The sequence below is a fragment of the Pithys albifrons genome, chromosome 2 (genome assembly GCF_047495875.1).
Source record: "Pithys albifrons albifrons isolate INPA30051 chromosome 2, PitAlb_v1, whole genome shotgun sequence".
NCBI classification, from domain to species: domain Eukaryota; kingdom Metazoa; phylum Chordata; class Aves; order Passeriformes; family Thamnophilidae; genus Pithys; species Pithys albifrons.
This window is the reverse complement of record NC_092459.1, coordinates 2,209,144-2,222,894: the sequence shown is the minus strand read 5'-3', so window position 1 is coordinate 2,222,894 and position 13,751 is coordinate 2,209,144. Positions and strand designations below refer to the sequence as shown.

Below are 13,751 nucleotides of genomic sequence, written 5' to 3'. Positions count from 1 at the left end.
CCTTCAAGTCAAGGGGAACTCTGAAATTCTGAACTTATTTTTGTGAAAACTAGCCAAAAACCTGGAATGGATATCCTCACCTAGATCCAAAACAAAACTGTCAATAGCTCAGGTGGGAGATATCCAAAGCCACAGCTGAGGCTGCAGAATCAGCCACATAAAAGGAGTTTCCAAGGTGCTACCTATTAGGTATAGGCCTTCCTATACCACACGTAATTGGCAGGGTCCATCTGGATGAATTTTCCAGAATGGAAACATCTGTTGCCAAAGGTGATGAAAGAATCTGGATGGGACTCAGATTACTGCACATCTCTAACCCAAGTGCTCCTAATGGCAAAAATTTAACTCCTTTAGCTCAGTGTTGTCAACACAACAGACTGATGAAAAGGCCCTGTAGGTAAATGGGAAGCCAAGATGACAAGGGATTAGAGGACTGTGCAGGACTGCAAGAAAAATGAATCTTTGCTTGATATATATTGCCTGCAGCTTCAAAGATGTAGGATGGAAACTTAACTATGTCTTCTTAGACAAACAGCTTTAGAGTGCCTTACTGAGCACACTGAAAGCCATTCTAAGTGGCAAGATTTCTGTTCTTTTAAATGAAGATTTTATTATGTGATGAAGACAGACCTGTAGACAGGTGGAAGAAATAATACATGCTTTTTTTATAAAATAAATTTCTGCTTAGCAGAAGAGATTTAAAAATCCTGCAAATTAATAGAGCACTGAATTCCACTTCTTAAGTACTTCTTACCATTTGTTTTGCATAAGATGGGTCACTGTAATCTGCCATTCCCTCTTCTGGGTTGATGTTCAGTTTATCACGCAGCGGAGTTCTCCCAGGAGTTGTGCCAAGGGCAGGTTTGGGAGTTAGTCCTCCTCGAGGAGTTAAACCCTCTGATCCCTGAGAGGGTGTTCTAGAGAAGAGCAGTTGGTCATTACTTTTTTCCCCTAAAGAGCTCTACTTAAATAAACAGTCTGAATGCTGAAAAAAGTTACATAAACACAGTCAATACATTCAATTTAGAGTTTTTTTCTTGAGAGGCAGTGAAATTGCATTATGCAATTAAAAGAATCAAAAAAATACATTGTTTAAACCTGCCAAGGTGTAACCAAGGACCTGTCAAGTTGAAATCCAGACACATCATTATGTTAAGAGAAGTTTCAGGAACTACACCAACACAAACTGCCACTGCTGCTTTTTGGAGACTGGAATATCCACTCACCAGGTATTATGCTGGGATACAGCAACAGGATTGAATTGCAGCTCTGATGTCCCTACCAGCTGGGCAACTCTTTCATTCCAGAATCATCTGGCTCAACAGCTGTCCCATCTTACAATCGAATGAATCACCCTGAAGGTGCCTCTTTGCTTTCACTGATTATTGAAGGTGTAATTACATGACAATAATTATTTCTAAGAACCTGGGGTTAGGCAAAATGGATTAAGGTTTAGATTCTGTGGCCTCAGTTGCTCCTCCTTGAGACTGGGCAGGAATATTGTTCTCTATCCCAATGACCTACTACATGAACAGTGTGGCACTCCATGGACTAATTTAGTTTTTTCTCTGCTCAAGGTGTTGGATTTTTCCACTCATAGAGCATTTCTGAAAGCCATTCAAGTTGATACACAGGCACCACATTTACATGTGCAAATCTGAACTTTAGAAGCAAAAAAACCACCACAAACAAAAATCTCAATCCAACAACAAAATTAGAATATCTCTACATTTTTAAACATAAATTAACCCAAATGAACCCACATCACTCCAGGCCAAATTCTACATTTTTTCTGCATCACACTGACACCAATAGATGTCAAAATAAAAAAGAGGATTCATTGCTGTAGCTGCTCTTTTAATTAAAAGAGCAGGGCTTTTGCACACAGTTTCTAAACAAAATAAAGCTTCTTTGGAAAAGCTGCCATAAAGGCCCTTTTTATTTCATTCTCCACTTTTCCTACTAGCATGATATAAGTAAAATTAGAACCTAAGTGGAAAAATCTGACAGACAAAATGTACCAAGTGTAACATGTTTTAGCTGTATGGTATTTGGCACTTGTGGGATATATATTTGTTCAGGATCCACTGTAAGAGTTAAACCAGCAATTCTGTGCTATTTAGATTGGCAATATAAGAAATATTTTATTTTGGATATATATGGCTTATAAAATATTTACTCCAGCTTTTCAAAAATTCAGTGTGGGTTTGGCTAAGGGACCTCCCATACCTCTGACTCTGAGGTAATACTTTGGAAAGCCCAGGATCCACATACAGAATGACATTCCATCTTACTATTTATACTCCTGTATTACTCCAGTATATTTTATATTGCTCCAGACCACAGAAAGCCACATTTTGGACCAAAACTCCATGAGCCATACACTGTATGAATACAAATGAAGAGGGCATGGCTGAACTTTTTAAAGACACAGAGAAGGAGGAACTTGTACAAGGGCTTGAAATAAAAGCCAGTTAAAATTTGGTTTGGAGCATTGTGATAGTTTTAGCTTTAGTCAGCATAGGTCCCCATTAGGCCTCAGTTTCTAGCAGGCCTCAAAGGGTGTGACACAGATTAGAGGGGACAGGTATCATCTGACTTAAGCAGCCAAAGAGGTATTTCATATCATCTGACATCATCAGGAAGTGTCGGGGAGTATAACAAGCAAGGGGGGAGGAGTCTCTGCTCTCTTCGGTCCCTGCTTCTGACCAGGAGGGTTCCTGCTCCCTGACTGCTGATATCAGGCCCTGCTGCTGGTCCGTGTGGGTGTTTACCCAGGGACGTGAGCACATTCCTGTTAATTCCTCTTTCCCTCTTGCTGGGAAGTTTCCTTTGGGGAGGGGGTTTGGTTGGTTTGGAGTTTCACCTGTTAGCTGGGGCGACCTCGGTGAGCCTGTTGTTGTTTGCTGTCACTATGTGCTATTTCATATTCTGTGTTAAGCTCTCCTCTTCTCTGTATAAATATAAAAACCTCACTGTGTTTAAAGCCTCGTTTCTGCTGTTTTCCCTCACTCTCCTGCTCTGGGAGTGGACTTTGTGACTGGGTACCAGGCAGTTGGCATTTTGCCAGCTCAAACTACAACAAGCATTGATCATGAGGTACTAATTCACACATCAAAACCTGCTCTGTCCACCCACCTCCAAACAGACACATGCCCACCCAAGCACCCATCAGAAAAGGAGTCTGATTACCTGAAAGGTGTGGAAAGCACAGTATTTGGAGTCTGAACAACCTGTTTCTGTGGTGTTACCCCTGAAAAATCACTTTCATGCAAGGGAGTATTTAGACCTCCTTTCAGGGGGGTATCCACATTTGTGAGAGCCATCAGATTCTGGGCTTCCTGTGCAACAGACAAACATGCAGTGCTTCACTAGGACATTCACAGTCACACTATTATACATGCCTGACAGGTTCAGTAAAAGTAAGAAAAGCTGAAGAGTTATTTGAATATCAGTTTGTGGAACATGCTTAAAAGTTCATAACTTCAAGACTCATACAGTGGTATTTACAAACACTTTGAATCTTCATTTCCAGTAAAATATATTATAAACTGGAGTTGCAAAATTGAGTGGGTTACTTATTGTTTCAAGTTCTTTCAGTATACCAGACTCCCTAAATCTGCAAGATTCACTAGTGACTGAATACTCAAGTCATCCCAAGGATTCAGATTTTCAGATGTAAGAGCACACTTGCACTCTGAAATCCAAATTCAGTGACATTTACCCAAACTGCATTGCAAAGAAAACCTTCCAAAAAGAGATGCTCACTATTCAGATTTTTGTCCATGACCCAATCTGGGATCTAACTACTACCCTCCTACTTTTTGTTTTCTTTTTCCTTGTTCCAGGGAAGAATTAAGTCACTGAAAATGAGCTGAGGTAATTATACTACTGCAAATAGCAATTATCTCCCCTGAAGATCACTAAATCCATCTGGAAAACTGTGCACATGCACAAAACTGTGACATTTATGTCTGAGCACTCCATTTGAAGGTGAACATGACCATTCCTGCAAACACTGCACAGACACGTAGGTCTGTAGAGTCAGGAACCTCCTCTTCTCTCCTATCATGAAACTGCTGAAATCAGCTTCTCAACAAAGGGGTGGTTTCAGTTTTGAGGTGGGATCTTTGGGGTGGAATTTTGTTTGTTTTCCACACTAGCTGCACTGATTTCATTTAGCTATTTCTCCCCACACAACCAGTTTCTGAAAAAATCCAGGCACTCACACAATTAATGTAACATAAATATAATTCAGAAGCTGCAAAGGAAGGTTTTGGCAAACTTTATCTCAAGTGGTTTTAAGCCAATAAAGTGCTAGGAAAATATTCTTGCATAGTTGCAGTTAATTACTTCTTGTTAGCTGAAATAAAAGCTGCACAACATAAAATACACTGTTTTAAGGACAGGAACTCATATACATCTTTAACACTGAAAAACACTCAAGAGAAGGGGAAATTATATGAGACACCAGGATGTTATGGGTTTAGCCAGGTGGACCTAAATTTAGGTTTTAAAGTTCAGCTAGGCCTAGGATTGTCAGCTGATTTAAGCTGGGCTGAGCCAGCTCACAGCTGCCTCCTTCCAGCCAATAACATTGTATTCCATACCATACTACATCATCTCAAAGGGGGTAAAATCCAGTGTGTGGGAGTGGCTTGGTCAGTTCCATCATGGCTGCACTAAGAGGAGGACATCCAGCAGCTCCTCTACTATGCTGGGCCCTGCTCCTGTTGCCTCTGCTTGCATTTTGTTTGCATTCAGGGAAGTAGAAATATTTTGTTGTTATACTTTCTCTTTCTTGCTGAGTGTCTTTTGGAGTGCTTATGAATTTAGAGTAATGGGCTTTGTATTAATTGGGGAGTGGGAGGTTATGCCTTGTTATATATGCATAACTTGTGTAAGTGTGTGTTATATTGTAGTATGCTCTTAATTTTCTCTTTTCTGTATAAATACATGTAGTTAGTTCCAGCACAAACCTGGTTTTGAGGGTTTTTCTTTTCTCTCTTTCTTCTTTTTCCCTTGGCTGGTTGGGGGGAGGAGGAACCCTTTCACTCTGTCCTGGACAGTTGGTGTTTTGCCAGCTCAACCCAGGACACAGGAGAATGGTTAAAAGCTTCACAGAATATATGATTAAAGAAAAAAAGCACCATAGTGTTTTGAAACACCATGACAACTGATAAGATAGAGGAGGATCTGCTTCTTATGCCCTTCAGCGTGTCCTGGAGATCATGTGTCAGTTCACATTCCAGCATTGCACACAATCCAAGGAATGACTCTCTGGCACTTACACCTTCTACTCATTCGACCACTGCTCTAAAACTAAAAACTCTTTCTGTGCATTTCTACCTTACCTGTAGGATCCTGTCTTGTGCTGCTGGAGTTTTGGGAGTCCTTAGTGCAATGCTGTTGTTGGTCACATTATATTCTGAGAGAAGAGTGCTGGAAGCTGAGTTTGTAATTCCAGATTCCTCAGCAGTCTGGCGTGCAATCTCACTGGCCTGGCCAACTTTTACAACTTCTTCAAGTTCTGTATCAGATATCTGCAAAAGAGAAGACCCCAAGGCAAGTGAGATATAATGCAATGACAAGAGCCACAAACATAAAACACAAATCACTGTTTATAAGTTGGGTTTATAAGGGTTTATAAGTTGTTTATTACCAAAGAACACCTCACCTGAGGAGCTGGAAGCACTAGTTTACTTCTTTTTTTGGTAAATTCTGACACTCCACTGGTCTGCAGAATAGCTGAGGGCAAGTCTGACTCTTTTTTCCGTTTCATATGTTGCTTGTCCTTTTTGCGCTCTCTTCCCTCCCTTTCCCTGTCGTTGTGGGTGACAGAATCAGCTCAGAACACACAGAACAGCCACAGAGTAAATCAAACAAGCAAAGAGCACCCTCATCAAAAGCTGGATATGCACTGCAGGAAGAGTAAAGCACTATGAGGGGCAGAAGTTCAGTGATTAGATGTGATCTGCAGACCTTGCAGCAGAACCTGCTTCTAAGTGGTGGAATTAATCAACAGGTTCAGCTCATGCTGCTTCAGCTACAATCAACAGGGTCACTGGAGCAAGAAAAGGATGTTAGGCCAAGAATTTAGACAGTAAAGAGGATGTGAACACTCCCTTTTTCTCCAGCAGCTGCTAAGAGAAGATGAACATCTTCTGTGGGACATGAGAAGCAGTTTCTCTTCAGCATTTAATAAAAATGGTAATTTCTTCAAACAGCAATGGAGGTAGACTGTGAAATCATAAGCTTCAGTTTGAAGCTCCTGCCTGTCCCTCTGAACTAAGAGCCATAAAGATAAAACACATCACAGGCTAATAAACAAAACTGTACATGGCATGGGACCAACTTGCTCAGGAAAAAGCAGCTGCCAGAAGCAGTGGGAAATGCAATTGAATGTATAGCACAGTGCTCATGATCAAGATGTGCACTGAACTCCTGAAGTGTATGTTTGGGGATTCTTTTGGGGGATGGAGAGAAATTAAGCTTTTAAGGACACATCCAACTCAAGCTGACTTAATTCCATCAAAAGTAATACTACAAGTAAAATCTTCTCCTGTAAGCAATCTTAATAAGGTTATTACTTAAAGGAAGGACTGTAAATACACAAGCAAATGAACTGCTAGAAGAGAACAAACCTCAGAAAAATTAACATTTCCATTTAAAGAGCATGAAAATGCATGAGGAACCTTATTCTCAGAGATAAAAGGTAAACTAGAAGAAAGATATAAGTTGACCTTAGACAAAATGTGAACTGGATCTTCTGGACAGATAAAAACACAGGAAACTGAAAAGGCAGAAGCAACTTGCACTCATATCTGTCACATGGAAAATACATTTCCTGCCCACATTATATTTCCAGGACTTGACACACATATATATGTGTTGTTTGGGTTTTTTTTTCCAAATAAACTTCCCTCTTTAGTATAACACACACTTACGATCTTAATTCTCCATCCAGGTCTTGCTGACGTAATCTCCTGAAATCTGCATCCAGGGCCTGGTAATTTTCCTCAGATGTATCATAAAAACCAGGGGCAGGTTTCTTTTCAAATGGAATTTCTGCATTATAATCCACACCTCTCTTCTTTTTCCTTTTCTTCTGGATCTCGATCCCAGCAGCCCGAAGTTCTCGTCTTTTCTGGAGAGCAGCGAGACGTCTAAAGAAACAGCAACACTCCATGATTTGATGTGCAAAGAGAAGAGAAGCAGTCCCAGTTTAGGAAATCAAACCAAAGCTTACCGAGCTTCTTCCAGCTGCTTCTCTCTGGCTTTCCTCTTGGCTTTCTTTCCCTGTGTATTAGCCAGGCGTGCTCTGGCTTCAGACAGCATTTCAAGCTCATCTACAACAGTACAGAAAAATACAGCTATGAATTTGCACTTAAAAGAGGGAAGGAAGGAAAAAAGTCACATTAAGAACATAAAACAGTCTTTAAAAGCTGAATTAATCAATATTTTCACAGGTATTCTGCATCATCATTAAACTAGTTTTCCCCAAGTTGATCCATTATATTTAGTAAATGACTGGCCAAATGAAATGAAGCCTTTAAGAAAAAAAGCCTAATAGTGAAAATAATTGAACTAATACCTACAGCAACTCAAAATATTTACATAAAGAGGCAAATTGACCACATTAATGGAAGTAAAATTTCATTTACAGCTTTATCTGACAGTATTATGTTGAGAATTTGTGTATCACATTGAGAGGTGTGAGCTGATGGGAAGAGATGAAGATACAGCTCTAAGAATGCAAACAAGTAGAGCAATTGTCAAAGCAAAAAACAGTCATTTTAAGAGATGAAGATGACAGATAAGGAGGCAGAACATACCAAGAAAAGGAAAAGAAAACTGAAAAAGTATAACTGACTGGTCAGAAATAAGACAAAAACCTGTAGGAAAATTAATGACCAGGGGATGGAGAAAAAAAGAGAAGAAACCCAGGGTACAGAGACTGTGTAAACAAAAAAATCAAAGAGATCAGATTTCTGTCAAAGAAGGTAAACAAACTCCTAACTCACCTTCGTCCATGTCAATGGGATCTGGCCTGGCTGGCTTGGTCTCTGGATTTGGATCAATTTCTCCAGGTTTCAGTTTCCGAGGATCATCAGCAGTTTCTTCCTCATTGTCTCTCTGAGCAGCTTTGTCCCTAAAAACAAACACATTGTAGGTTTGTCTCCAGTGGCTCTTTGTTTTATCCCAGGTTCGTAATAACCATCCCTTATATGTCCCCAAAGATCATAATAAAGTAACCTTGCACTAAATAAATTTGTATCACAATTCATGAGTGTGATACAGTTACATAACCTGAAATCAGGCAAGAGGAAGAATGTTATATAAAATCCAATACTGATACAATTAGTAGTAGAGAAATTTGCTCAGGTGATCTTTAACAATAAAAAGAAGAATTAAAGCAGTGTGGCAAATCAAGTTTCCTATTATGCTGTTATGCTCACTCAATCACACCAGAATTAACAAAGATCACAAGGGAAAACAGCACTTTCCTTCTCTTCTCATGGCCTAAAGAGACTCTCTGTAACATAAATATCTCTTTTTTTTTTCCTCTCTCACATATCCATTCTTGCTGATTAGCCAGCCAAAAAATACCCAGCCAGAATGACCAGGAGTAAGAAAATAGACATCTGTCTCTATTCAAGCCTGCTGTCCAGGTTCCAGGAGCTTCTGTCAAGCAGGACACAGTGAGTGAAAAGGAACAACTTTTCAAATTCACTTAGAAGAGGATTCAGTCAACTTGAAACCACCATAATTCAACAACATGAGAGAACATCCCATAGAATCATAGAATTGATTGGGTTGGAAAAGACCTCCAAGATCATTGAGTCCAACCCTTGGTCCAACTCCAGTCCATTTACCAGATCATGGCACTCAGTGCCACGGCCAATCTGCGTTTAAAAATCTCCAGGGATGGTGAATCCACCCCCTCTCTGGGCAGCCCATTCCAATCCCTGATTACTCTCTCTGGAAAGAATTTTTTTCTGCTCTCCAACTTCAATTTCCCCTGGCAGAGCTTGAGCCCATCGTGCCTCCTTGTCCTATTGCTGAGTGCCTGGGAGAAGAGACCAGCCCCCACCTGGCCAGAACTTCCTTCAGGCAGTTCTAGACAGTGCTGAGGTCATGCTACAACAAACTCCACAGATTTTCCTGGTATGCACCTCTGGGCAAACAGAAACTCACAGCAGGAACTCGTAGTGCTCCAGGCACTGGGCAGCAGTTCTCCCAATGATGGGGGCAATGGTTCTCCACTGGGTTGGCATCAGCTTGGCCAAGTGCAGCAGCTTCTCCTCCTCTTCCCGGGACCACTCTGTCTTTTTGATGCTGGGATCCAGCCACTCATACCTGCAATAAAGGAAAAAATGAAGGAAAACAGAACCAAGTTACCCACTGATTTACCTTCAAGAGTGATTTTATGGCACACACATTTGAACTTTAACATGGATTATTTATCCAGCACTTTTCATACAAATATTGCCTCTTCTTTTCCCTGTCTCTACTCTGACAAAATAAGGAATCACAAAACTAATTCTGAAACAGAAAAGTAAAAATTGCAACAACCAAATGTACCAGAAATGGTAGTTTTGTTGAGTTTGGGGCCTTCAGCCATTATCTTCCCAATCCTCAACTGTGCCAGTACTGCTACCTTTATAAGAAGTATCTTAATAAATATGTGCAGTTCAGGAGTTGACAAACTAAGTCTGATTCTCACATACATTCCCACTGGATGCATTTGCATTAGTTTCAAGCTATTTTTTTATAAAAAATTAAATTTCACAGCAGAGCTTCTAAACTGAAAAACTATAACTGACTGGTCAGTTTTTTACTCTCAAGCCAAACTCCCATTATGAGAAATTAGGAAATCATATGTAAGAGAGATTAATATTTTACAATTTTACTTCCTTGGCAATACCCACTGGTCCAAAAATATTCAAATACAGAGGAAAATACGTATATAATTTTAAGTGATCCTACATTTGCTAACACTGCAGTCAATAAGAAAGAAAATATCTGGCTACTTTTCAACTATTTTCAAACAATAAGAATTCAAAATACCTGCAATAAAATCCAACAACCCTAAAACTGTTGTTGCTCTGTGGACATAAATTAGTCTGTGGTGATGTCTAAATTTCCACTAATTATGAATCTCATATTCCCAGACATGGCAGCTCTCACTCACCATCTGGCTTTGCACTGCTTTGCTGATTTCCTGTGCAATAACGAGGCAATACGAGACCACTGGTTTTTGCCATATTTCATAACAGCTGCTTTCAGAATTTCATCCTTAAAAGAAAAACAAATAAACACCATTATGGACCACAAAAACTTGCAAAACAGAAAGTGTGAGATCAATCAAAGGAGAACACAGGGTGTGTCATCTAATGGGTGACCCAGTGGGAACAGCACAGCATTTCTGCTTCTTTTCTATATTATTCTGAAAAGGGCCAATAAAATCAAAGGCCAATAAAATCAATAAAGGTTAAATGAAAAAGACAAGGTGGTTGTTCTAAACTTCAGATATCCAATATGTTATGGGTTTAGCCAAGCAGGCCAAGAAGTTAGGCTTTAAAGTTCAGATTAGGCCTGAAATTGTCAGCTGATTTAAGCTGGGCTGAGCCAGCTCACAGCTGACTTCTTCCAGCCAATAATCTTGTATTCCATACCATACTACATCATCTCAAAGGGTGTAAAATCCAGTGTGTGGGAGTGGCTTGGGCAGTTGCTTCCCAGCTGTGGTGCCAGCAAGACACTCTGCTGTCCCAGGAGGGATGGGGAGGCCCAAGCCCAGAGCACCAGCTTAACATCATGTTATCTGAGGGAAGGAAAATGTTTGTTCTTAGCTTCTCTCTGCTAAGTCTGTCTCTGAAGAACCGACTTCTCCAGAATGATTTGTAGTTAAAATGGTAGAATTTGGGTTTACTGGGAAGTGGGGAGTTATTCCTTGTTATATATATGTAACTTGTGTGTGTGTTATACTGTAGTTTCCTCTTAATATTCTCTTTTCTGTATAAATACATGTAGTTAGTTTCAGCATAAACCTGGTTTGAAAGGTTTTTTTTCCTCTCCCTCTTCTTTTTCCCGTGGCTGGTTGGGGGGAGAGGAACACTTTTCCTCTGTCCTGGACAGTTGTTTTGCCAGCTCAACCCAGGACATGCAGCTTGACTGTGTCCTCCTGTCCTGTCGCTGGTTCCCTGGGAGAAGCCCCAGACCCACACGTGGCTCCCCGCTCCTTCCAGGGAGCTCCAGAGAGGTGAGAAGGTCCCCCCTGAGCCTCCTTTTCTCCAACTGAGCCCCCCCAGCTCCCTGAGCCGCTCCTCACTGGATTTGTGTTCCAGACCCTTTCCCAGCACCACTGCCCTTTCTCTGGGCTCGCTCCTGCAGCCCCCAAACCCTCCGCATGGCCGGCTCTAAGCTCGCTCCTGCAGCCCCCAAACCCTCCGCATGGCCGGACACGGAGGGGCCCGAAACACCCCAAAGACACCCCAAAACCCCCGACCCCCCGCGCAGGCGCACCATGGCCCTTCTCCCGCGCCTGCGCAGCAGAGACACACACACACCCCCCCCCCCCCCCCCCCCCCCCCAACTCCGCACCCTGAGCGGGGACAGAGGCATTAAATAAACCCCGCCGAGTCCTACCTCGGTGTTCCGCCACACGCCGCCTTTAATCATAATCCGCGGCATCTTGGCGGCGAAGGGAGGGGGTACGAACCCCCGGAGCGAGAGAGCGAAGGGTCGGGAGCGCCGCTCGCCTCAGAGGGGCCGGCCCGGACGGCGCGCAGGCGGCCTCAGCGGCGGGGTGTGCCGAGGGCGAGGGAAGCAGGGCTGGCTGCTCTGGCCGGGGAGCAGGTCCGGCGGCTTTTCCAGGGAAGCGGGGCCAGCGGAACCGGCGGCTTTTCCAGGGAAGTGCGGCCGCTGCTCTTCCAGGGCAGCGGGTCCGGCCGCTCTGCGCATGCGCAGCTGCCCCGGCCCTGGGGAGGCGCTCCGCGCTGGCGCCCCCTGGCGGCCGGAGGAGCGCCCGGCAGAGGGGCCTGGAGGGTAAGAGGGGTTTGCATTAAATTCCTTCGGATTTCCCCAAGGGACGCAAATAAGGGAGGAAAGAGACAGCGCGAAGGAAATCAGATTTACACACTTTCACGTTTATACTGTGTTTTGTTAATTTGGGGAAAAACCCCGTGCGTTTATGAACGGATGAAGTTCCTCCCTGTGAGGGTGGGCAGGCCCTGGCACAGGTTGCCCAGAGAAGCTGTGGCTGCTCCATCCCTGGAAGTGTCCAAGGCCAGGTTGGACAGGGCTTGGAGCAACCTGGACTGCTGGGAGGTGTCCCTGCCCATGGCAGGCGATTGGAACTGGATGATCTTTAAGGTGTCTTTCAACTCAAATCATTCTATGCAGCCCAAAAGGATACTGAGGCAGCAACACAAAATAACGTAAAGCCCAAATTGTCCAGTTTCCTTTGGTTGTAGAGAACTCTGGCTGGTGGTTAACCATATGTCTTTTTATTGCAGTCTTTCCCAGACTTTATCCAGCCCGAGCTGCTTTTGGATGTTCCTCCACACCTTTCCAATCATGCCCATTATCCTGCCCGTTTGTCTTGAGAACTGAGGACTTGGACTTAGTCCATATTTGTGTAAGTAGCCAGAGATATCACTTGCCATCCCACCAACTACACCAATTAGTCACAAAGGGGTGTTTTAGGTAGCTCAGAGAATCACTGGCAAAGGCAGCAGCAGCAGCAGGTTTAATAGAAAACTGGAAGCATGAGAGAGTTTGCTGGCAAGGTACACACTGCTCCTTACTAGGTGGTTAAAGCCCACAGAGAGAAATACAAACCATATCTAATATCAGTCAATCAGTATATAACTAAAACAACCAAAAATGAGGTTAGCTCAGTTGGTTAAAACTTGGCTGTAATAATGCCAAGGTCATGGGTTCAATCCCCTACGTGGGCCACTGACTTAAGAGTTGGACTCGATGATCCTTGTGGGTCCCTTCCAGCTCAGAATAGTCTGGGATTCTGTGAAAAAGGATTGATGTAGATGCTGGGAACCAAAAAAAAAAAAGTAAAGATGGGAAAGGGCAAAGACAAAAAGGAGTAAGGGAGACCCTCCTATTGAATCACAAGGTTCAGAGGGGACCCTGTTGCCAAATTTTGCCCCAGGTCTAACCAATGATTTAGGCCCAAAGGTTTAACAGCACTTAAACATAAAAAAGCATTTAATCAGTAACTTAAACAATTTAACAAAAGATGCATATAGAATTTACTGGAGGGACAGCAGTAACTCACAGGCCTAACTTATTTGCAAGTTCAAAGTACTTAAGAACCCAGGAGAGCAACATTCACAGCACGTTTGCTATGGCATATTCACACACACACAGACCTAAAGGAGGGTATAAAGGGTACACCTGTGAAAATTTCCCCTCAGATTCAGGGAAGTACTTGGATGCCTTTGCATTTTCTCAGTGGGTGAAGGGTTGAGCCTTGAGTCAGGGTATCAGCCCAGGATTCACCATTACTGTTTGTTCCTCCAAGCACAGGAAACTGTGCAGTTCACTGGCTCAGAGAGGTGTCCTGCTCTCAGGGAGGTGCTGGTCACTGCCTGCTGAGGGCCAGGAGAGCCCCAAGGGTCTCACTTAGGACCACTGTTTGTACAGTCACAAGAGAGTTCACTTTGGTCACAGCAATTTTCCATCCTGGCTGCAGTTTGGGATGGTAACTTTCTTTGAAAGTTCAGTAA

The 13,751-nt window shown here is 42.7% G+C and overlaps 1 protein-coding gene across 1 annotated transcript in view; it reads right to left on the bottom strand.

Moving 5' to 3' along the window:
- The window catches only part of CDC5L (cell division cycle 5 like), a 32,846-nt gene extending 20,878 nt beyond the window's left edge, over nucleotides 1-11,968 (bottom strand). Inside the window, exons 1-10 of the mRNA XM_071548204.1 lie at nucleotides 11,653-11,968; nucleotides 10,196-10,299; nucleotides 9,199-9,360; nucleotides 8,025-8,152; nucleotides 7,250-7,349; nucleotides 6,948-7,166; nucleotides 5,678-5,822; nucleotides 5,355-5,543; nucleotides 3,193-3,341; nucleotides 755-917 (exon numbers count right to left, since the gene is read on the bottom strand). Of these exons, the coding sequence (XP_071404305.1) occupies nucleotides 755-917; nucleotides 3,193-3,341; nucleotides 5,355-5,543; nucleotides 5,678-5,822; nucleotides 6,948-7,166; nucleotides 7,250-7,349; nucleotides 8,025-8,152; nucleotides 9,199-9,360; nucleotides 10,196-10,299; nucleotides 11,653-11,697 (1,404 nt within the window). The 5' untranslated portion in view covers nucleotides 11,698-11,968. The remainder of the gene's footprint in view (nucleotides 1-754; nucleotides 918-3,192; nucleotides 3,342-5,354; nucleotides 5,544-5,677; nucleotides 5,823-6,947; nucleotides 7,167-7,249; nucleotides 7,350-8,024; nucleotides 8,153-9,198; nucleotides 9,361-10,195; nucleotides 10,300-11,652) is intronic.
- Between the last annotated feature and the right edge of the window lie 1,783 nt (nucleotides 11,969-13,751).